At 38.9% G+C, this 22,392-nt stretch overlaps 1 protein-coding gene across 1 annotated transcript in view; it reads right to left on the bottom strand.

Annotated features, from left to right (window-relative positions):
- The window catches only part of commd10 (COMM domain containing 10), a 66,446-nt gene extending 44,837 nt beyond the window's left edge, over positions 1 to 21,609 (bottom strand). The window contains exons 1-5 of the mRNA XM_075468999.1: positions 21,481 to 21,609; positions 20,544 to 20,634; positions 20,125 to 20,235; positions 19,400 to 19,555; positions 14,299 to 14,409 (exon numbers count right to left, since the gene is read on the bottom strand). Coding sequence (XP_075325114.1) covers positions 14,299 to 14,409; positions 19,400 to 19,555; positions 20,125 to 20,235; positions 20,544 to 20,634; positions 21,481 to 21,509 — 498 coding nt within the window. The 5' untranslated portion in view covers positions 21,510 to 21,609. The remainder of the gene's footprint in view (positions 1 to 14,298; positions 14,410 to 19,399; positions 19,556 to 20,124; positions 20,236 to 20,543; positions 20,635 to 21,480) is intronic.
- Between the last annotated feature and the right edge of the window lie 783 nt (positions 21,610 to 22,392).

The following is a 22,392-nucleotide window of genomic DNA, read 5'->3' as shown; positions in this document are numbered from 1 at the left end:
TACGAAACAAGACAGTCTATGTGTCTCTTTGCTGGTCTTGATTCAGCTCTGAATAAAATGAAAAGGTACACAAATGTATTTTCTGCAATTACTTTCCTATAGGATAGATTGTTCATTAGATTGTTAAAATGAAAACAATCAAATGCATAAATGCTATTCTAATTATTCAGCCTTTTCATTTCCAGGATTTGTGTTTAGAGCTGCACTGTACCATTAGCGGGTGAGTTTACAGCTAGCCAGGAATTAGCTCACAGGAGCTCCCTCCGCATCCACATTCTGTATTCTGCAACAGATCAGCTGCACTATATGCCTGGCATTAATAACATGGTAAAAACAATAATAATTTTGCAACTATTTATCAATTTATTGACTTTATCAATGGTACATAAATCTTTTTTTCGTGCCACTTTTACTGAAATATAACTGCATTTAAATCAGGTTCATTTATACATCATGAATTCACAGCAAAAGTCATCTCAAGGCACTTTAAAGATCCAGTGAATCTAATCAAATACAGTTCATTATGACCCAAATTTGTCCACTTCATTATAATTGTACTGAACTATAACTTAATCTTTCTCAGAGGGATATCTCATACTTTTAACTCCAATGCATTTATCTGACAAACTGACATACTTTACAGCAAACTTAGACTTTAAAAACCTATCATGATATAAAACATAACAAAAAATAATAATAATAAAACCATCTGGCGGCATGTTAACTGATTAAAATCAGCTCTGCCTCTAAACTACAAATGCTGCTGGATTATTAATGCATCAGGAAAAAAGAAACCAGCAGCAAAGCAAGACTAAAAGAGCCCACAAATCTGAGCAATTTTCCCAACACAGCCAGGCTGTCCTCATGCGGGCTGCATGTAGCCCTTCCACTTGCTGCCTGAGAGCAGTGTATAGTTATTGGATGGTATTGCCATCTACTGACTACAACCAGAAATTCACTTGCCATCTAAATAAATAAATAAATAAATATCAAACAACTTAGATATAAGACAAGAGAACATGTTAATTGTCCCTAACAAGTTATCATCATTCAGTATTCATGGTAGATGATGAACAATGCATTTTCAGATTATGCAACCATCCTACATGTTAAAATAGAAGCCAAAGCAAAGCAACAACCCAAATGTGAACAATTAAAGATTAACTCAACATCAATTATCAGTTTGTGAAGACAATGGTAAAACGTGGATAGACTTTGGACCATATTTTCAGACTGGAGAGACCATTAAGAATCAAATGAATAAGAGACTGGTTCATTTTTACTATCAACCCCCTCTAATTAAAGATCCACCACAGCACCCTTTAAAAAACACCCATTGCTGTGAAAATCAGCTCGTATTTTTGGTCATTTACTAATCCAACATTGCTCCTTCTTAAAATCCATCCCAGCCTTTTTGTTTTAATCAGACAAGACGCATCTTTAAGAGCCTCTAAATCAGCAGGCTTGACGCTGAAAGCCAAAGAAAATGAAGACACCATCAGCTCAAGCGCCAAGATAAACAAGCCAAGGAACACGAGCCGCTTGTGAACCATAACAGATGATTATGTCGGTGGCAGCTAGTTATCGCTGCCTGATATGGAGAAAGAGAAAGGATGCCATGTCATGTACCAGCCACTGCTGCCAAACCCATACACTCTGTTTCCAATCCAACAGGGCTGGAAAATGAGGTTCAGCCACCACAGAAAAGCTGTGGTGGCTGGGGACTGAATGTATAGTGTGGAGTAATATTAGATATTCCCATTTTAATTCTTTTGCTCTGTTTAGGTGTAGCACCCATGCTTATGTAGGAATTTGACAAATCAAAGTTGTGCTATTCAAGACACTCACCTCTGAAAGAGCTTACAACAACATGGCACTGAGACAGCATCTGAAAAAGCTGTGTCAAACTTTAATCTTCTAAATGTCCGTGGGGTGGATTAAGTGGAAAATGCAGCTCAAAAACATTGCATAGTGTGAACCTTGACCAATCATCACTCTGCCAGGTTCTAAGAGCCACTCAACCCCTTCAGCCAAGTTCTCCACTTTGATACAGAAGGCATTCTAATGCATTGGGTCGGCACAGGTTAAAGAGAGAGGGTCATGGGCAACAGAGTTGTGTGTCTTCTATGTGGGTGTACAGACAGAGAGTCCCTGCAGAAGAGGAGTAACGGCTGCTATTTACAACTGTAAGGGCTGTTTTTTCCTCCCACTGTGTGACGGAGCTAGACGATTGCCAAGCAGCCACGCTGCGCCCTCATGGTATGTAGACAGTGTCTCATACACTCTCATACACAGGGAGAGAGATGGGGGGGGGGGATTTGTGTGAGAGAGTAAGCGAAACGGGGGGGTGGGAAAGAGTTTACAGTACAGCTTACAAGAAAAAATGGTAGCCATCCCTCCAATATCACTGAAGGTATGACAGGAGACAATGATGTTTTTCCATTTCATTCATGTTGAATTCAGTTAACACCTAAATACAAGGTCATTCTTCTGTGCAGAGCTGGGTGGAAAACTAAAACTAAAATGAAAGTATCAACAGGGAAGCTCTAAAATCTGTCGTTCAGCACGGTCGCATGTTAAGTAGAGACGAGCCACTGTTAGCTAGAGAAGGTCATTTAGTTGGACCATCATCCATGTTAGCGTTTACTTTCACAGGAGTAGAGTCAAGTAGTCGACTGATATATCCCCGATGCTGTGTGAAAAAAATCTTTCAAGGCAATCTGCCGCTTCTAACCGTCTCTGCAGGAGATCACCGCACATGCAAGTAAAGCTGAACTCACTGTGTTTAACTGTCTGATGAAAGAAACAAAAATATGTGAATGACTTGAAAGCACCTTTATATCAGCTGTATCAGTGCATACTTATCTTTACTTATACACAGCTTTTATTTTTGGAGCACGTGCAAAGAGCCTTGGCCCATTCCAGTCCAGCTGAGTGTATACATGCAAGAGTAAACCAAGCTAAAACAGTCAATCTTGGTGTATTAGCCCTGTTCTGAAAAGCTGAATTTCTAGCCGTTTAGGAGTAATGTGTTTAAATACACTTTAAAATTCTGGTTTTGGTAAGACTGAATCAATCAGTTCTATTTTTATAGTGACATATAAATGTGCTTATTAAATGCTGATAAATGTTTTATTCAGTACTGGATGTGTCTAGTTGGAAAACATCTGACATTTGAGTGGTTCGATTTATTTTCATGTAGGTGGAGAAAAGGGTTTTGGTGAAAATCACAATCACTGAGATAACAGCACTGAAGGCTTCAACTGTGTTCTTCAATTTTTCCGTCTTACAGGTATATAACAGATAATACATTCTTCTATTCAATCAATACAGTTGTCTACATCACATGTATCACATCACGCATTTACCTTCCAGTTCAAAGTCAGAGTCTAGATCCAAATAAATGACCACACGCTCTGTATACCTCTACACCTGCAGAGAAGCCAAAAACATAGCAATAATTTCCCTTTCAACATAACGGTCAAATACCAGAGTAACATCAAAGAGGCTGGCCGTGCAGTGCGACACTGGTGACAATTTGTTGATGCAGGCAGAGGAAGTACTCTCTGTAAAATCACTGAATGATGCATAATAACACTGCCAGGCTCCAACCCACTCATTGTAATCATTATTTCAAAGCGGGGAAGAGGCCTGTAGTTCGTATCCTTTCATTTCCTTATATAGGTTATCATAGTGTGATGCAAACAGATATAAAGACAGCTCAGAAACAAAGAGGCACAAGCATAATAGCACAACCTGATCATAACGAGATAATGTATATACATAGTTACCAATATCTGGCATCTGAGTAGGACAAAAAGGAAAAAAAACAGCCTTTTCACCCTGTGTATGCCTATCAGACAACTTTCACTGGAATGAATGGATGTAATTTGGCACAGTGCTTCAGCAATCAGTATGTCTTGTTTAAACTGAAATAGATTTCTCATCCCAGCATAGTTCAGCCAAGAGGCAGAGCAGCATCTCAAAAATAAATGGTAACAAAAAACTGAAATGATTTTCTTCTTCTTTTTTTTTTTTTTTTGTCACTACAAGCCTTGAGAAAATGGCACCACATTATCAGGGGATTAATGATTACTTCGCCAAACGGGTGTGAAACAGAACAGGCTGAATAACCAGCCTGAAATAAAAGACGATCAAAGGAGTGGAAGACGTGGGGGGAAAAAAGGGAAGTTAAACCGATACGATTCAAATAGGAGCTGCAGTTGGATTTGTGGTGTTGATGGCTTCCCTATATCAGGGCGTCAAACATGTATCGTGGGTGTGCTAAACAACATCCAAACATCCCCAAATCCCCAAGGCCCCTTTTGAGAGGCAAAAGAATTTGGGAAAGGGACTGGTTGAGGACTGTGGGATGAGGGAATAGCATGGTGGAAGGGGGAGATACAGAGTGTGTAATAAGGAGAGAAAATCAATGGGTACCCCTGGAGCAAATAAAAGCCATGACATCATCGCATGGCAAGGAGCAAGGAATGGGGTGACGAGAGGAGGGGGGAGGAGAGAGGGAGAAGGCAGAGACGAGAGCACCCACAGTCACCCATTCTGCCTCTCGGGGCCCATCCACTGGAATGGATAAGAGCTGAACAATGTGCTCCCAGTGAATGGGATCCCAAATCCCACAGGAGAAAAAAAACAAATCACCAGTGGGAAAGTAGTGGGGCAAGGGAGAGACGGAGAAAGAGACAGAGAGGGATGGAGAGAGAAAGGGAGACCGTTACAGAGATGTGCACACAAAGCAACAAAGCGTCTTGGGACATGTAGAGCAAGGCAAGTAGAGGCTGAGACAAAGCTGCTTTTGTGCTTCCTGGCTGGTGGGTGGCTTGGAGTGAAGGATTTGAACATGGTACTATTTACATCTGAGCTCTCCAATATATTGATTGGGTCATGTAATCCCTCAAATGGTAAATGAAAAGGTTGGATCAACGCTGGATGTGTTGTTTGCAGAGTCTACATGACAGCAGCATGTGGGAGGCAAGAACCAAGCTTTACGTAACTCATCATGAGAGCTTTGAGTTGTGTTCAAAGTTTGGCCTGCTGCTATGATGAAGCTCTGACAGAGACACGTGAAGCTCGGAGGCTCTGATCACAGCGTCTCCTCACAAGAAGTCAAAATGGGATGTTTAATTGCATTCCTCATCACACAGCAGTAATAAATAGAAACACAGCCTTCGCTGGAAGGGCTTCAAATGTATGTCAATTGTGTATTGTTGTGCACTTTTGAAAAAAGAGCTTCCGTTCCTCCGTGATTACAGCACTGCTGCTCTAAGCCGGAACAGAAAAAATAAATTAGAATTACAAGAAGAAGAGTCTTTCATGTCTGATGCTTTGATAACAAAAACCAGCAGGTTTCCACAAAGTAGAATTTGTTAGAATTTGGAGCTTAACTGGGGAAAACTCGACCCAAAAAACTCAAACGACAAATGAAAGACTGAAGGGAAACAATTACATATATCTTAATCTTTATTTTGGGATCAATAAAAAAGAATCTTGGACCGAGTTTGAATAATGCAACTCAAAGCTGCTGTAACTTTAACCACGATTAAGAGATCTGAACACATCACACCACTTTTAAAATCTTTACTCTGGCTTCCAGTCAGTCACAGACTAGACTTTAAAAGCCTGCTGATGGTTTACAAATCCCAGAACGGTTTAGGCCCAAAATACATCTGTGATATGTTCAGAGAATATAAACCTAGTAAAGCTCTTAGATCCAAGGGCTCAGGTCAGCTGGTCCAGTCCAGAGTCCAGACTAAACACGGAGAAGCAGCATTATGCTGAAAACAAGTGGAACAAACTGCCAGTGGAGGTTAAACTTTCACCAAATGTAGACCTTTTTAAATCCATGTTAAAAACATTTCTGTTCTCATGTGTCTATGCATGAAATCTGCACGCTATCTTTTAACTTAGCTAGACTGTTGCTCGTTTTTAAACATTTTAATTTAATTTTAATTATTTTATTTTTCTTTCTCTTTATATTCTTTTATGTATTTTTAATACTTCTTACACTCCCTGCTGCAATGCTTTTATTTTATGTAAAGCACTTTGAATTGTTTTGTACATGAAATGTGCTATACAAATAAATTTGACTTTGACTTGACTCGACTCTCCCACATGAGCGAGTGGTGTGCTTGGGTTTTGAGAATTGTGTTTTTGTGTAATCTGTCCTCATGCCAGATCTCCATGGTGTAGAGAAGATGGCTTAGTTTAAATCCGATCTGTTTCACAACACCTGGAAGTTTCTTGAAGTTCTTCGGAATTGAATTTCCCAAATGTTTATTATGCTTCTCTGAACACACAACATCTATTGCTTTCTCTCTTCCTCCTAGAAGAGGGATCTGTTTTCACAAACTCTTTCTGAGGTTTCTTGCTAGTCCCCCTCCCCCTTTTAAAAGGTTCTTAGTAAGGAAGAGTATTTCCTTATAATCACTGAGGATATTAATAATATTAGAACAGAAAGTACTGGAAGCTGTACAGACTGCAAATCACCTCAAATCAAATTGGGATGTGTAATATTTGGCTGCAGAAATAAAAACCGACTAGTCAGTTGACAAGTTGCTTTCACTCCACAGTAGAAAAGACAGAATAAAACATTGTTAACAAATGTAGATTAAATGTGTCACTGGATAACAGATAAAAAAAATTGTTTGAAAAAAAAAAGTTTAGGATTGTCTTTAAGCAGCATTTTGTACATCTTTCTTTTTGGGTTACGAAAGCAAAGGAAGCTTTGTGTCATCAGTTCACATCAAACCTTTGTGAAGCCATCAATGAAAAATATGCTTTGAAGCTGAGACTGGATGAAGAAACTAGATTACCTCACAAGCTCTATCTTGTGCCTTTGGGGTCCAGTATGTGGCTACAAAATAAATATCAAAATATGGAGAGGCTGACTTGGAAGTGGATGGCTTGTGTTATAAATGTCACCCTTCTTTAATGACAGAGTTCAAAATGCAATAATTTCCACAACACAAATAACTACTTTGCTGCCAGATAGACATCTAGAGCTGACACATTTCAATGTAATCTTATTACAGAGGTTAAAAGACTGGGTGGGAATCTCTGGAAGTGCTTTAGACTAGTTCAAGTCCTGTCTCGGGGACAGGAGGTACTTTGCTGAAATTGGTAACTGTCTCAGACCAAATGGCTATGACCTGTGGGGTTCCCCAGGGGTCAATGCTGGGACCCCCATTGTTCAATGTGTACATGTTTCCATTAGGCCAGCTAATACGCAGCTATAATGTGTCCTACCACAACTATGCAGATGACACTCAGATCTACTTGTCACTGACGGCAGGAGAACATGGGCGTGTTGATTCATTGCGTCACAGCATCAAACAGAATTTTCTCCAGTTAAACTGAAATCATTGTCTGTGGCCCACAGAAACAAAGAGAAAGTGTTATCAGTCACCTTGAGACTCTCTCTCTTAAACCTAATAATCAAGTTAGAAATCTCGGGGTAATATTGGACTCGGACCTGAACTTTAACAGCCACATTAAATCAATAACATCTGCAGCTTTTTACCATCTAAAAAACATTGCCAGAATTAAAGGATTAGTGTCTAAACCAGACTTAGAAAGACTAATCCATGTGTCTGTCTCCAGCAGGTTAGACTACTGTAACGGCCTGCTCACTGGGCTACAAACGGGCTGTAAGACAGCTGCAGTACATCAAGAATGCTGCTGCTCGAGTCCTGACTAGAACCAGGAAATACGACCATATTAGTCCAGTGCTCAGGTCTCTGCACTGGCTTCCTGTCGCTCAGAGAATAGACCTTAAAACAGCTCTGCTTGTGTACAAGTCTCATCATGGTCTTGCGCCAAAGTGCATCTCTGACATGTTAGAGCCATATGAACCAACTGGGACTCTGAGAACCTCTGGGAGGGACCTCCTGCTGGTGCCCAGAGTCAGGATAAAACGAGGTGAGGCTGCGTTTCAGTTTTATTCTCCTAAAAACACTTCTTTTTTGGCTGTGCATATGACAACTGAAAGTATTTTATCTGCACTCTTCGCTTTTTATTTAATTAATCAATGATTATTTTTACGTTTTATGGAATGTTTTTATTTGCCTTTTTGTGATTTTATGTAGCTGTAAAGCACTTTGAATTGCCTTGTGTACGAATTGTGCTCTACAAATAAACTTGCCTTGTCTTGCCTTGCCTTGGTCAGTGGAGCAGGTTTACATTATTAACAGACAGAGACGAAGGGGATGTTGTCTTTCATACTCGTCAGAGACAACGGAGTGCCTACTTGTAGGTGATACTTATCTTGTGGTGTTATATTCTATAAAGGTATTCTAATTTTACTTTTATTCTTATGTAAACACTGTACAATGCTTATGCTTTTGCCAGATGTCTGCCTGTGTGTCTGCTGCTTATGTTGTCTTGGCCAGGACACTCTTATAAAACAAATTTTTGATCTCAATGGGACTTTTCCTGGTTAAATAAACGATTATAATGAATAAAAAAGGAGAAAATAAATAAATGATCTTGCTCAATATATATTTCTTGCAATATCAACTTCTCAGGTGGGGTAAATACATACATACAACTTTTACCAAGTGGGATTACCAATTCTTATGGCTGTGTACCACTGAGTTTAATGTATTCTTCGGTAGCCAGTGGCCACTGCGCTGCCTTTTCTCCACGTGATATGAGCTGCCTGCCAAATACACAGATCTGGAAAACAATCTCTAACACATCGGTCACAACCACAACTGTCCCCAGATCGTTGGTCAAAGCATTTCAAGACAACAGAGACACTGCATGAGGTGCCTCAACGACTGCTTAGGATAGGATATCTGCTTCATATAAGCCTCTTTGATCTCTCTTTATCACACTATTTTCCATTTGTTTTTACTGCATGTCAAATACCTGCAGTGTAATACTCAATACAAATATTTTTAACCTAACAAACAACCTTGCAGATGCTCACCATCAGTGTTGGGAGTAACGGCGTTTAAGTATAACAGCGTTATTTTTCCAGTAACGGAGTAATCTAACTAATTACTTTTCCCATCGTTACAACGCCGTTATCGTTACTGAGAATATAAAGTGAGGCGTTACTATAATTTGGTTGTAGGCTTTTGGCTACACATCAGCTGCATGCTGCCTGGAGAGAGCAGGGGTGGGGATGATGACACCGTTGCAAATGCGATGATGATTGGCTGTGTGGGCGGATGTCCTACTCAAGCTGTCTCACTGCACGCGCTAAACACAAACAAGACAGCGGCGACAAGCCAGGGAAGTTCACAGATAGCGTTCTCTAACTGGAATTACTGGCACTAATTCTCACCCGTGGAGATAAAAGGCAAGAATGTGTATGTAACATGCACGCTATGCCCAGGGAAAAAAAACTTTATCCACGTCTGCCTCAAGTAACTCAAATCTAATGAAGCACCTTACATCAACCCATGCGAATGTGACACTTGTTGCTTCTGCAGCTGCTAACTCAACCCCAGGCCCAAATGCAGCTAGCGTGAGCCCCAGCGAAGGAGACGGAGCCACTCGAAAACAAACAACACTCGATTTTTCGGGTCAGAATTTATTTATTAATTTATTTCTATGCATCATATGGCAGGCTGCAATCTATTGAGTTCAAATAAATATTGAATGTTCTAAATTACTGTATTTAGTGTTTTTATATCTTCTATATAGGGAGTATAGGGAAATATTCACTAAGTCTGGTCCATTTTTTATTATTTTTTCCTTTAGCACAAGTTTCTTGCGTTTACCTTGAATGAATTAAATCAGTTAATATAAACATATTGGATGTTAAAGATGTTATAGAACATAACAGCGTTATATAGAACACAAAAAATAACGCCACAGTTACTTTGCTGAGTAACTAATTACTTTTACAATGTGGTAACTGAGTTACTAACTCAATTACTTTTTGGGAGCAGTAACTAGTAACTATAACTAATTACTTTTTAAAAGTAACTTGACCAACACTGCTCACCATGATGTCACACATTTCGTGACCTTTGCCCAATTTAAGGTTATATTTGCTAGTTTGCCCATTTGTTATCAATTCCGTTTATCCAATTCAATTCAGATCCGTTTTATTTATACAGCTCAGAAACCTCATAGATCTAATCCAATACAAGCCACTTATGATCCAATAAATTTATTCTCAAACTCCCTTTTAACTGTAGTTGCAACTTTTATCGATCGTCTTAAAGCCCTCCTGCCATGAAAAACAAGTGTTTAACCTTTTAACATGTCCATATTGTTTTTATCACGTTAGCTAGATGAAAATGTTTGGCCTCACTGCAATTTAACAACAACCTTCTCAAAATCATGGATTCAAACCGTCCCTGGCTATGTGTACATGCACAGCAATAATCCCAACTATTAATCTGAATCTAAATAAGACCACATGCCAATAACAGTGTTTACATACAGGTGCATGCAAGATGTTACAAGTTACAGAACATAACTCGAGTTCCACCTTTGTCAGTCCCCATTCGCTACCACTACTCTCATTTAAAGCCTTCATTATATCTATATCTTTCAAAAAGCATTACCCTGGTTTCTTCCGTTGCTGGAGCTGGCGCTGCCAGATCTTTTGAAAGTAACAAGCAATCCAATCTATAAAAAAAATAAAATAAAATAAATCCGGCATCTGGGTTCTTAAAAATGAAGCACAAAGGGGGTTTATGGCCAACGTAACTGTGGAAACTAAGGCATGCGTTTTAAAGCAGCTGTGAATGTTGCCAGACACCAAAAACGCTGACAGGTCGTAATATTGCGATTAGGGATTTATATGTCCACATAATGCAAGTGAAACCAGCATATTCTGCTCAACTTAATTCTATCGTAGCTTAGTCCAAACACGACCATATCTAGGTTGAGTTTATTGGAAAATGAAAATCAATTTGATAATAAGAGATGGGTTTTTAGGAGTTAAGTGATTGTAGACGGAGTTTAATATCTGTAAATGCATGTTTACCATAGTGCTTATTCATGATGAAATGTTAGCTTGCTAAACACTATGAAGAGCAGTCATGGTGCTATGATACACTGAGTCAGTCTTCTACCATTTGATTGTCCTTTCCTCTGCCACTGTAGATTATTGCACTTTGAACTGGAATTTTTTGGCTTTTATGCTGCTGAAGCAAAAACAATGAAACCCATCTTTTCTTGTCATGTTTTCAAAAGTTTCTTTATATCATCACCATGTCTCTCTCTCTCTCTCTGCATTTTAAAGATCTAAAGGAGCACGCGTATAATATGAAGGAGAAACATGCAACACTATCCAGCCATGATGTATGCAGCACAGCATAAAGACTGAAAGCCACCTTTGTTTTTAGTTGTTTCTCAAGCACAGCATCATCCCACAAACTCCAAACCTCATCAGAGAGCAGAATTAAAAGTGGGTAGATTAACCTTGACTTCGAAGTCTGTGTGGTAAGAAAATAAATAACATGCATAGCAAGACTTTGTTACGGCACAAATAAAAAAACAAAAAAAACAAACATCTGTGTTGCTTTCGGATTCAGCGGTATAGAAAATGGATGGATGGATGGATGGTGTTGCTTTCATGTGCTAATAAATGTAAAAATGTACATATCATTAATAACTGAAAACCTAACTCCCCGAGGTAAAGAGAGATCCCAAGTACACTACTTTTATTACAATAGCTACTGAACTGCAGGACAAATTTCAGCAAGTTCTCCCGTACTTAGTCTTCATCCTCTCCCTCTGTCATCTTTCTGTTGTCAGTCTTGAATCTTCTCCTGTTTTTTTGTCCTTCCTCTCACCTTCCCCAGCATCCTACACTTCTCCCTTCCACCCTGTGCTCACATCAAATTCTTTCACTAACTTTTCTCCTCTCCTGACAGCAGATCAATCAAGCTGCTTTTTTGGCTTAGCTCCTTCTTCCTTGTGATAACAAGCTGTGCGTCAGGTCTTATGTCATACCAGCAGCCTGAACGAGGTCATTTTTCACAAGTCTTTTAGAGCATATTCTACATACATTGAGAGAATATCTAACTATTCCTGCTCAGTTTTCCAACAGAGAACAGCAACTTTCCGATGAACTTCAGTACAAATCCAATTTAGGAAAATGTCACCTCCTATTGGGTGGGGTGCCACAATAACCGTTGCGTGGAAATGGAAACAATGATCTATAAATTCAAAATACGTCATTGGTCCGCACAGTTTGGAGGAAGAGGTGTTATTGCTACGATAATAACCAAACATAAATTTCTGAAAATGCAGCCAACGTCTCATTTCCAGTTCTTATATCTTGTCCGCTGTGCCCCTCAGAGGATATACTGCATGTCACATATTGTTTGGGGTAGGAGATATGAGTCGTCCTCCTCCTCCTCCTCCTCCTCCTCCTCCTCCTCCTCCTCCTCCTCCTCCAATCAATAAAATATAGAGCGCTTCCCTTCCACTCCTTATCGTTCATTTTCAAATCCCTTACCCTCTTCATCTTTATTATTGAACCCTCTATGTCCTTTTTTTATTTGTTTTCACCTCATCGTTCACCCTTACATCTCCCCACGTCTGTCTTCATCACCTCTTAATCTTTAGTACATTGATAGTAGTTTTTCCTGCCTTCCTTTCACTTTTGGACACTTAGTTGCAATTAGGGGGTTACAAACCTGTGACACATGCAGCTAAATTTTTATTTCTAGTCCCAACTATTTTGCTTCTCAGTTACAGCATTGCTTCAACACTCCAGACGCCGCACGGAGAAGTTCTCAGACAGAGAAAACAGACTAACCGGGAGGAAACTTAAGATCAGAAAACACTGATGGAAATGGGATGATAAAAGAACTGTGCGAACTTCATCTGCCTCGATACAAAGTTAGAGCAATGCTATCCATCTCAAGAGACTTCACTGCCCCTGAGAGTGCTTTAAACCTGTGAGACAACAGTGCCCCCTGCAGGTAAGTAGTGGAGGTGTGCATCAGTGAAGTTGATCCCTTTCACACTTTGAATCAGCCTTGTTTTATCCCCCCAGCTATCTCCTCCCACAAGGGGAATTGTGTAAGTGGATTTAAATAAATTTATGCGTCTTTTGTAAGCCTGGAGAAAACAGCAGAAAACAGTCCAAAACATTTTTAAAAAATAACTCTTACTGCAGTTGCTTTCGCAAAGATAACCAAAGACTTATTTTTTAAGCTTAACCTTATAGGCCCATATTTAAGACAGCTGAAATTTGCATATGTCATGGCTAATTCCACAGTTAGGCTGAGCCTGCATTCTCTAGGCTGCTGAAGACAAAGCAGCACGCAAGAAAGACACTTGACTAGTCAGCTGGAACAACGCTATCCAGGCTTGGAGGATAATCAGTCTCTCAGATGTGAAACAAAAACTACTTTAAAGCAAGCCATTTGAATGCCTGGAGGCCATAACTAAAATTTCCAGGTTCTATGACAACAAAGCAAAGATCTTACGAAGCATTCACAGTCTTTGGAATATATTTCAAGAGTTTATCTTGAAGTATGTGTTAGTTTTTGAGGTAGCAATAAGAATCAAAACACTAACACGAGAGAAAATACTGCAATTAAATCAAAGACTTCCAAGGCTGAAAATCATTCACTGACAAAGATGCAGTCTTTTGAGTATTAATTGTATTTGCCTCAGCTACAGAGCAATACTCCTCACAGAGGAAAAGACAGAAATGAGCAAGAGAGGCTCTTAGGGTCCTGGCTATTAGAGTAAGTGCATGGCATTAGTTAACTGGGATCCAAACAAACAGTACTGCGTAAAAACATGAAAGAACCACAGCTGAAAATCTAAAGTCAAAACTATATCCATATCATGTTTCCTTTTAAAAGAGCAAATATCTAAGGCTAATGCTTATTAAGACACTTCACCAATACTTTGATGTCATGTCTTCATACAAAGATTGAGTATTAGGTATATGAACAGAAAGCATTACCAGTCATCACCAATGGTCTGTAAAAAGCAGACATCTAGACTAAATATCATACCAGTCCAATTTTAGCTACATGTAAGTCTCACAAGAGTACAATGAAACCCTGGAGGTTTCAGATAACAAGCTCCCTGATATCTGGTCTTTTCACTACAGTTATTCCAGAGCCAGATGTCTGACTTCCTCTGGGTCAAGACAGACAGCAGTGGGATAAGCATCAATTAGAAGAGAAAAAAAAAAAAAAAAAAAAAAGAGTCAGACTGGAGATGGTTCTCACTTGGCATAGATGCAAGACAGCACTCTGATAACAAAGTATAGTCAAATCTTAAGTCGATAGTGTTTAGAACAGATGAGTGGAAGTATGTTGTATAAGTTTCTCTATGTGTCCATACCTCTGAGTCTTCCCTCTGGAGGCCCAGTTGGAGGACAGCACTGGGAGACTTCAGTCTGGCTTGGCTGGACTGGGCCATCTGCAGGTTCAGCTGCCAGCCGACATACTCCAGCTGAAACACAAGGGGATCCGGCTTTTAATATGAACACAACCGTCTCACACTTTAGTTTAACACCATCCATGCTTTTGAAAATGACGTGAAAAAAGTGGTCTGTTTTTCCAGAAACAGTCAGCAAGGTCACACACACAATTTGCAGCTCGACTTGGCCATTTATACCCTAACCCTGAATACACGCACAGGAGCTGAATCGAGTTATTGACTGAAGCATGTCAAAATCTTACTGACATTCTGCCACTTCTAACTTTCTCTGTGAGAGAGCAATACCGGTAAGTACAGCCGAATTCACTGCATAGATGTTGTCTAATTTTGTCAGATGATGCTACTGTTACAACATTAAGATTTTATTAGAGCAGAGCGACAGTCTGGAAATGCTTTAAATGGCCGTGAATTGACACGTAGTCTTATTGGGTCCATTTTCTATCACAATTTCTGACATATTATGTCATGAAAAAAGGAAAAACAAAATAAGTGACTTCGGCTGTGTTAGCACACACTTACACTTTGGAGTGTGTTCGATCCCCAACTGCATTATCTGAGAGTGTTTGTCCAGTTTCCATTGCTTATTTTCGTACAATTGGGTCGGACAAACATGCATCTGTATGCATTTCAAAAATTCAATTTTGGTCAGTCTCGCACAATAATTTGTCTTTCTCTAATGTCATGTTAACATGCTTAGTGTGTTTATGCAAATATTGATTCTTCATTAGCCATCTCACGTCATTGTGTTGTAACCATTTCACCAAAGTTTTTCTCCTTGCTTACTTACAAATAATGTTACTTTCACGTTTAATGTCAAACAAGCACTTTTGTTCTCGACTTCATGAATATCTTATTCTTAAATGGTTATTCTAAATGAAAATGCAAACAGGAACAAAACTGCCACGGTGACATCGTCACGTCATAATAACGGTCTGAAATCTATGAGTTTAATAAGTAAGAAAAGAAAGAGAAAGAAAAAAAACAGCCAATCAATTTATTTGATAAGCTTGAGTCATGCTAAGAAATTAAAAAAAATAAATGAAACCTCTATCAAAACTACTAAAGATGAATTCTCTTTCAACATGTTAATGAGCAATTAGACAGAGATGACTGATCGAGATTTTTTTGAGGTTTTTGGTTTATCTAAAAACAAATGTTTCTGAATTACACGTCTTTTTTTTTTAGATTTGACTGCAGAGCAATTTAAAAAAAAAATCTAATTTCATTATCTAAAATGAGTCAATAACTATGTACAGTCCAGACAGCCCTACAGCCAATGTTATTTCTACAATGTGCTATAATATCACAGTCATGCACGACCATACTTAATCTTACATTAAATGCTTCTAAGCTGCAGGATTATTATTCTATCATCCAAACTTTCTTTTTTTTTCCAACAAACCCAAATGTGAAAAATGTGATGCTAAAGTTTTAATGAAGCCTTCTAGTGTCTCCTCGCGCTGACCTCTCCAACTCCTCACCTGCCTGACTGATTTACTGAGAGATGCCTCCTCAGTCAGCTGTAGCAGTGCGACAGATTAGCAGCACTGAGTCAAGGCAGGGCAGTTAAGTGTTTTACGATGCTGGCAGAGGCCATAATAATAAACCGTGTGTGAATTATTGGTCTTGGATGCTTCCACATCATCGAAGGACAGGTGTGAGGTATTGAAAGGCTCAGCCACATCATTCATACGAGGGACGCCACAACTCCATTACGTAAGGTATAAGAATCTATTAAACTCGCTGAAATAAACACATAAGATGCGTTTGAATATTAAGACAAATTACAGGGCAATTTAGGGGTTGTAATGAGGGCAAAATATATACACACAGTATGTAAAATGTGACTTAAAACTGTAAACATGATTTGGTTCGAAAGCAATATCCATGAAAGACTGAGTCGTTCGGCAGAGAATCTCTAGTTTCTGAATAGATGTGTGAGAAAAATCATTGAAATGTTAAAAAAAAGATTTCTTCCTCTTTAGTACATAGTATCATTGGAAGAGTCAAGGAATCTGGATGAATTTCAGTGTGTAAAGGGTAAGGGTGAAAGCCTTAGCGGGACATTTGTGATCTTTGATCCCTCGGATGGATCATTTATCGGAACCACACGAGCAAGAAATTACCGAGAGAAACTTATTTTCAAGCACATTCAATACAGTTAAAAGCATTAATGTGCAAAAAATAGCAGTATGAAACCAGCGGGTGAATTAAGTATTGAACACGTCACCATTTTTCTCAGTAAATATATTTCTAGAGGTGCTATTGACATGAAATTTTCACCAGATGTCGGTAACAACCCAAGTAATCCATACATACAAAGAAATCAAACCATAGATGTCCAGAAATGAAGTTATTTGTAATAAAGTGAAATGACACAGGAAAAAAGTATTGAACACGCTTACTGAAATTTATTTAATACTTTGTACAAAAGCCTTTGTTGGCAATGACAGCTTCAAGACGCCTCCTGTATGGAGAAACTAGTCGCATGCATTGCTCAGGTGTGATTTTGGCCCATTCTTCCACACAAACAGTCTTCAAATCTTCTATGAACTCTGATCTTTAGTTCTTTCCATAGATTTTCTATTGGATTCAAGTCAGGTGATTGGCTGGGCCAGCCTAGCAGCTTTATTTTCTTTCTCTGAAACCAATTGAGAGTTTCCTTGGCTGTGTGTTTGGGGTCATTGTCTTGCTGAAATGTCCACCCACGTTTCATCTTCATCATCCTGGTAGATGGCAGCAGATTTTTATCAAGAATGTCTCTGTACATTTTTCCATTCATCCTTCCTTCAATTATTTGAAGTTTGCCAGTACCATATGCTGAAAAACAGCCCCACGCCATGATGTTCCCACCTCCAAACGTCACTGTTGGTATGGTGTTTTTGGGGTGATGTGCAGTGCCATTTAACCTCCAAACATGATGTGTATTATGGCATCCAAAGAGTTCAATTTTGGTCTCATCTGACCAGACTATATTCTCCCAGTATTTCACAGGCTTGTCTAAATGTTGTGCAGCAAACTTTAAACGAGCTTCAACATACTTTTTCTTCAGCAATGGAGTCTTGCGTGATGAGCGTGCATACAGGCCATTGCGGTTGAGTGCATTACTTATTGTTTTCTTTGAAACAATTGTACCTGCTAATTGTACCTGCTAATTCCAGGTCGCGAAGGTCTTGAGAGAGCTCTTTACTTTTACCCATCATGAGATGTTTCTTGTGTGATACCAGAGACACCTTTTTATACACCTTTTTTATCATTTGGGACTGAACCAGCTGATAATAATTTGCACTGACAAGGGGCAGGATTGCTTTCTAATTACTGGGAGATTTCAGCTGGTTTCTTGGCTTTCCATGCCTTTTTGCAACTCCTTTTCTTCATGTGTTCAATACTTTTTCCCTGTGCCATTCCACATTATTACACATAACTTAATCTATGGTTTGATTTCTTTGTATGTATGGATTACTTGGGTTGTTACCGACATCTGGTGAAAATTTCATGTCAATAGCACCTCTAGAAATATATTTACTGAGAAAAATGGTGACGTGTTCAATACTTATTTCACCCGCTGTAGGTGTTATCTACCTCTATGGGCTTAGAAGCTTCTGACCAAACAGGTACCGTGGTCAGACCAACTAATATTAAAGGCCTGCTTTGGAAAAAATGGACACCATGTGCTGTAGACTGAAGAAGAAGAGGACCATGCAGACTGTTGGCTACAAAAAATCCAAAAGTCAGGCTCTGTGATAGTATACGGTGCCATAAGTGCTCTGAGAACAGGTTACGTGCGTTTCTATGGTGGCAGCATTAATGCAGAAAAGTTCATTTGAGTTTTAGAACAAAACATGCTGCCTTTAAGATTCACACACGACAAAAGCACGGCCAAGAAAGAACACGTGTACGGACCAACCTGCAGTCCTGACGTGTCCCCAACAAAAAAATGGGAGGAGAAATTTAACACTGTGTGCACTGTTCACACCATGAGACGTGCTTACAGGAAGAATGGGACAGAGTAACACCTGAAAAGCCTAATTTCTTGGAATCCTCAGAGCCAGAACAAGTCTCGTGAGAAAGAAATGGTAGCATTCGAAAGTTGTAAAAGCTTTATCGCCCCAACAAAATTGGATGAGTATTAACAAATCGATGAGAAAAATCTTGAAATATCTTGGGATCACACTGCCTGCAATTCAGTGAAAGTCAAAGTAGATTTAAGAATCCTTGCTTGTTTCCCCTTTTTTTCCTTTTTTTTTAATTTGGAGATTGTAGTTGCCAAAAATATTCTGCTGGCCAGCAAATCAATTAATCATATAACGTCATTGGATCATGAGCTTGGCCTACAATAGTCAGTGAATATGAGGAAGAAATAAGATGGTGGCAAGAAGTGGATTTACAAAAATTCTTGAATGGCAACCAAATAGCATATTTATGATTTAAAAAGATGGCCAAGCCTTGAAGAATATGTCGCTCACAGCCTTAGAGATTACCAAACACAAACTCTCATTAATAAAGAGAAAACGAATTTAAAAAAACACACACGCTAGTTACATACTGTAGCTATTACATAGGTAGATTTTTTGTTCACAATCAAAGCAGTGACAGAAGGCCTCTTGAGAGCTAATGGCTGCCTGTCACCATTTTCCACTTTACAAACTCACAGGGGAGGGAAAAACAACTTGCGAGAAACAGGAAGGTGAGACGTCTGAATGTCTGACAGCAGCCCGGGCTCCAGCAGCAATGTGTATATGCTGTTTACGTACTCTCTGTTAGATCTTTTCTGTGAAAGGAATGCCGTTTGAAGTGTAACTCTTTCATCAAGTCACAGACAGAAAAAAAAAAGCTTAAAAATATATGCTGCAGCTTGTGTAAGTTTTAAAAGACTCATTTGTACAGCTTGAAAGAATTCACCCAGAAGCAGGTCTGTCCTAATGTGGTCAGTCCGATGTTTTTTTTTTCATAAGTTCAGGCATCATGTGGCTATTAAACTTTTACTGTTTATTAGGCTCACCTTCTTAGAGGCAAAGATGTTACGCTTCAGCTTCTCCACCAGCTCAGGTCCAGCAGTGGCCCAGGTTTGAGAGAACAGCTCAGCTTTTTCTGGATTGAGATGTATCACCTCTAGCTGCTGCTGCAGAGAGGCTGGCTTTATGTTATGATATACTGCCTGGACGAGGTGAGAGGCGATAAGAAGATGGGAGGTTATATATACATATACATATATATTTCACCATTACGCTCACCGTGTCAATACAAGCAGTGAAATCAAACGCTGCACAACGCAGCTTCATAAAGTTATTCACAATAGAATAGTGACCCCAGCTGGAGAAACAGGCTCATTACGTTATCAGAGGGCTACAGACGCTTTACTTTTCAATCTCTAATAAAAACATCATCTCTTGAGGTGAGATTTTTTAACATCTGTTCTTAAGCAGAGAGCGTACTTTCACCCGACGTTACTTTATATGAAGAAAATCAGAAAAATGTATGACATGTGCCACTGTAACAACATGCTGCCTTGGAGTGCCTGCGCAGTAACAGTATTTCTGTTTCAATCTTAAAAATGGACAGAAATCTCTCCATTTACATTGAAACACCAGTTTTAAGTGGATTAAAGTCATCCTGTTACTTCTTTTAGCTATCTTATCCTTCTTTCTTGTCTAATATCACAATATCTATTAATAGTAATGACATTTAATATCTCTAATAATGTCACTAAGGATGCTGGACACCCACCTGCTCCAATATAAAAGCTGCTGTTTCCAGGACTAAATTGAGAGCATGTTTATCCAGTGAGAGAGCAGCCTGGAGCTTTTGTTCTTCTTCTTCACTGAATGTTTGCTCCCCCTGCAAAGAAAGAATATTCACTGTGTTAAAGTGAAAAAAAAAATTAATATCACTGCTTTAGAGAAAATGCATATTCAGCTTTAAAACCTTTTAAAGTGGTGTTGGAGGGTAAGAAATAATTCTGATTTAGATGTGATCAATACAGGTTGCATACGGATACAAATAGTTAGAGAGTTAAAATAGTATAGATGTTAAAGATAGTACAAATAGCTCTGAATTGCTACTTTTAGCTCTGAAAGCAAAAAAAAATATATGCTTTGTTGCTAAAGCCTGGTTTTGGCTCAGATTACACTGTTCAGACTTTGTACCTTTAGATGAAACTTTTGTATGATGCGGGAGATCAGCCTGGAGAACTTGTTCACGTCAATCGCGTTGATGAAGGTCACTGCTTCTTTAATGCTGTTCGGAAAGAAAAATCACAAGTATTGATGAGAGTGATGTAGATTATCTTGTGACAACTAAGATAAGAGAAAATTTACAGATCAAGTTTATGTTGTACATACAATATATCTCTCTCTGGCTGTCAGTTCATTTCAAAGGCACTTCTGCACACTGACAAAAACACGTATAACATCACAAATATTAAGAAGTGAGGTATTGTTCTGTAACCAAGCCTGCAGGTTTCACGGGGTGTAAAGAGTGAATAACAATCAGAAATTAGACAGATAAAGTGAGTAAAAGACTATTGCGCACACACAAACACACTAACTATAGCAAAGTCTCAGAGACCGTGTCAGTAATACACAAGTGTGAATATGCCACTATTTCATTAACTGTTCAAATGCGATGATAAGTCATATTTGTGTGTTCTGAACCATGTTGAAAGTGGTTAGAAAGAATACAACTTTTACAGTAAAGCCAGTGACAGCACTGCTCTCCATAGTCATTTGAGAACAACGAACTTCAAATTGAACTTTATGTTTATTTCACTTGTGATTGCTTGTTAACTAACAAGAAAAAATGTAAAATAAAACAAAAAAAACAGTGCACAAGTGGACTACATCATTACATCCACTTGAGTCGGCCACGAAGCATGTAAACGTTAGCAAAGAAGAAGTCTGTTGGGAGGAGTAGTAGCAAAAACAAGAAAGTGGTCGGACTCAAAGTTTTTTTTTTAAACTAATGTAGACAGAGCACCAGTAACAATTTTGCTATGTCTATCATGTGCTAAATTACTCTGCTACAGGTAGCTTAACGTCAGTGTCTGCCAGAATCGACTCTTTGAAATGAATGAAACGGACCCACCTTTGTGTTTCTTTTATGATAGAAGTCATCGTGGTGTTTTTCTTTTTGCAAATGAAGAGAGAAAATGTGTTAGTGTAGCAGCAGCAGCATCCTGAAAACTGTTGTCACTCTTCCTTCCTGTTGTCACGAGGCGGATCACGTGACAGTTGAGGCTGCGCAGTTTGCAGGAGCGGACGGAAAGGATGGAAAAACTTTCAGCCGCAACAGCGACAAAAACAAATAATGAGGTTATTTTCTCTTGCTATATCTCTGACCGCACAAAAAATATATATATACTTTGCGCAGAAATTGCGCAGAGCGACTCATAAAGTGCATCAGTCACTACGGAATGCGCGTTGGACAAACGCTGAGCTGTTGGAACAGATGCGCAAAAGCACTTCTGACCATGTACTGCATACTGTAACATAATCATCATCAAATTAATCTGTACAGATAAATGTCCCCTACGTTTCAAAACACGACACTGTCCTGCATCTTGTTGCATTGTGGAAGGATAGAAGAGTGTATTTGAAACGAGACTGGACATTCATTAACAATGAAGATATTATTAGAAAATGTCCATGCAAAGCTTAATATTTTCAATTAAGCGGCTGAGCCTTCCCAACCCTGCGTCATATTAGACTTTATTTTTAATATCTTTAATTATCTTGCAGCAGTAAATGTCACTGAAAGGTTCATTTGCACAGTAAGAAAACAAATCAATACAATATATTAATAAAATAAACACATTTGCATGATCAAAACATGACCTGTGAGTTCTAATTCTTTCAAAATTAAATAAAAAAGTATTCAACACAAAAAATACATGTTCTGAATGCCCGATTATTAGTGTCAGTGTATCGTAATCTTCAGTATTAATTCACTTGTTGAATACATTCAGTCCACTCAGTTAATCCAAAATATTATCTAACC

The sequence above is a fragment of the Odontesthes bonariensis genome, chromosome 6 (assembly GCF_027942865.1).
Source record: "Odontesthes bonariensis isolate fOdoBon6 chromosome 6, fOdoBon6.hap1, whole genome shotgun sequence".
Taxonomy (NCBI): Eukaryota; Metazoa; Chordata; class Actinopteri; order Atheriniformes; family Atherinopsidae; genus Odontesthes; species Odontesthes bonariensis.
Note: the sequence above shows the minus strand (reverse complement) of the source record. Positions and strands in the feature narration are given on the sequence as shown.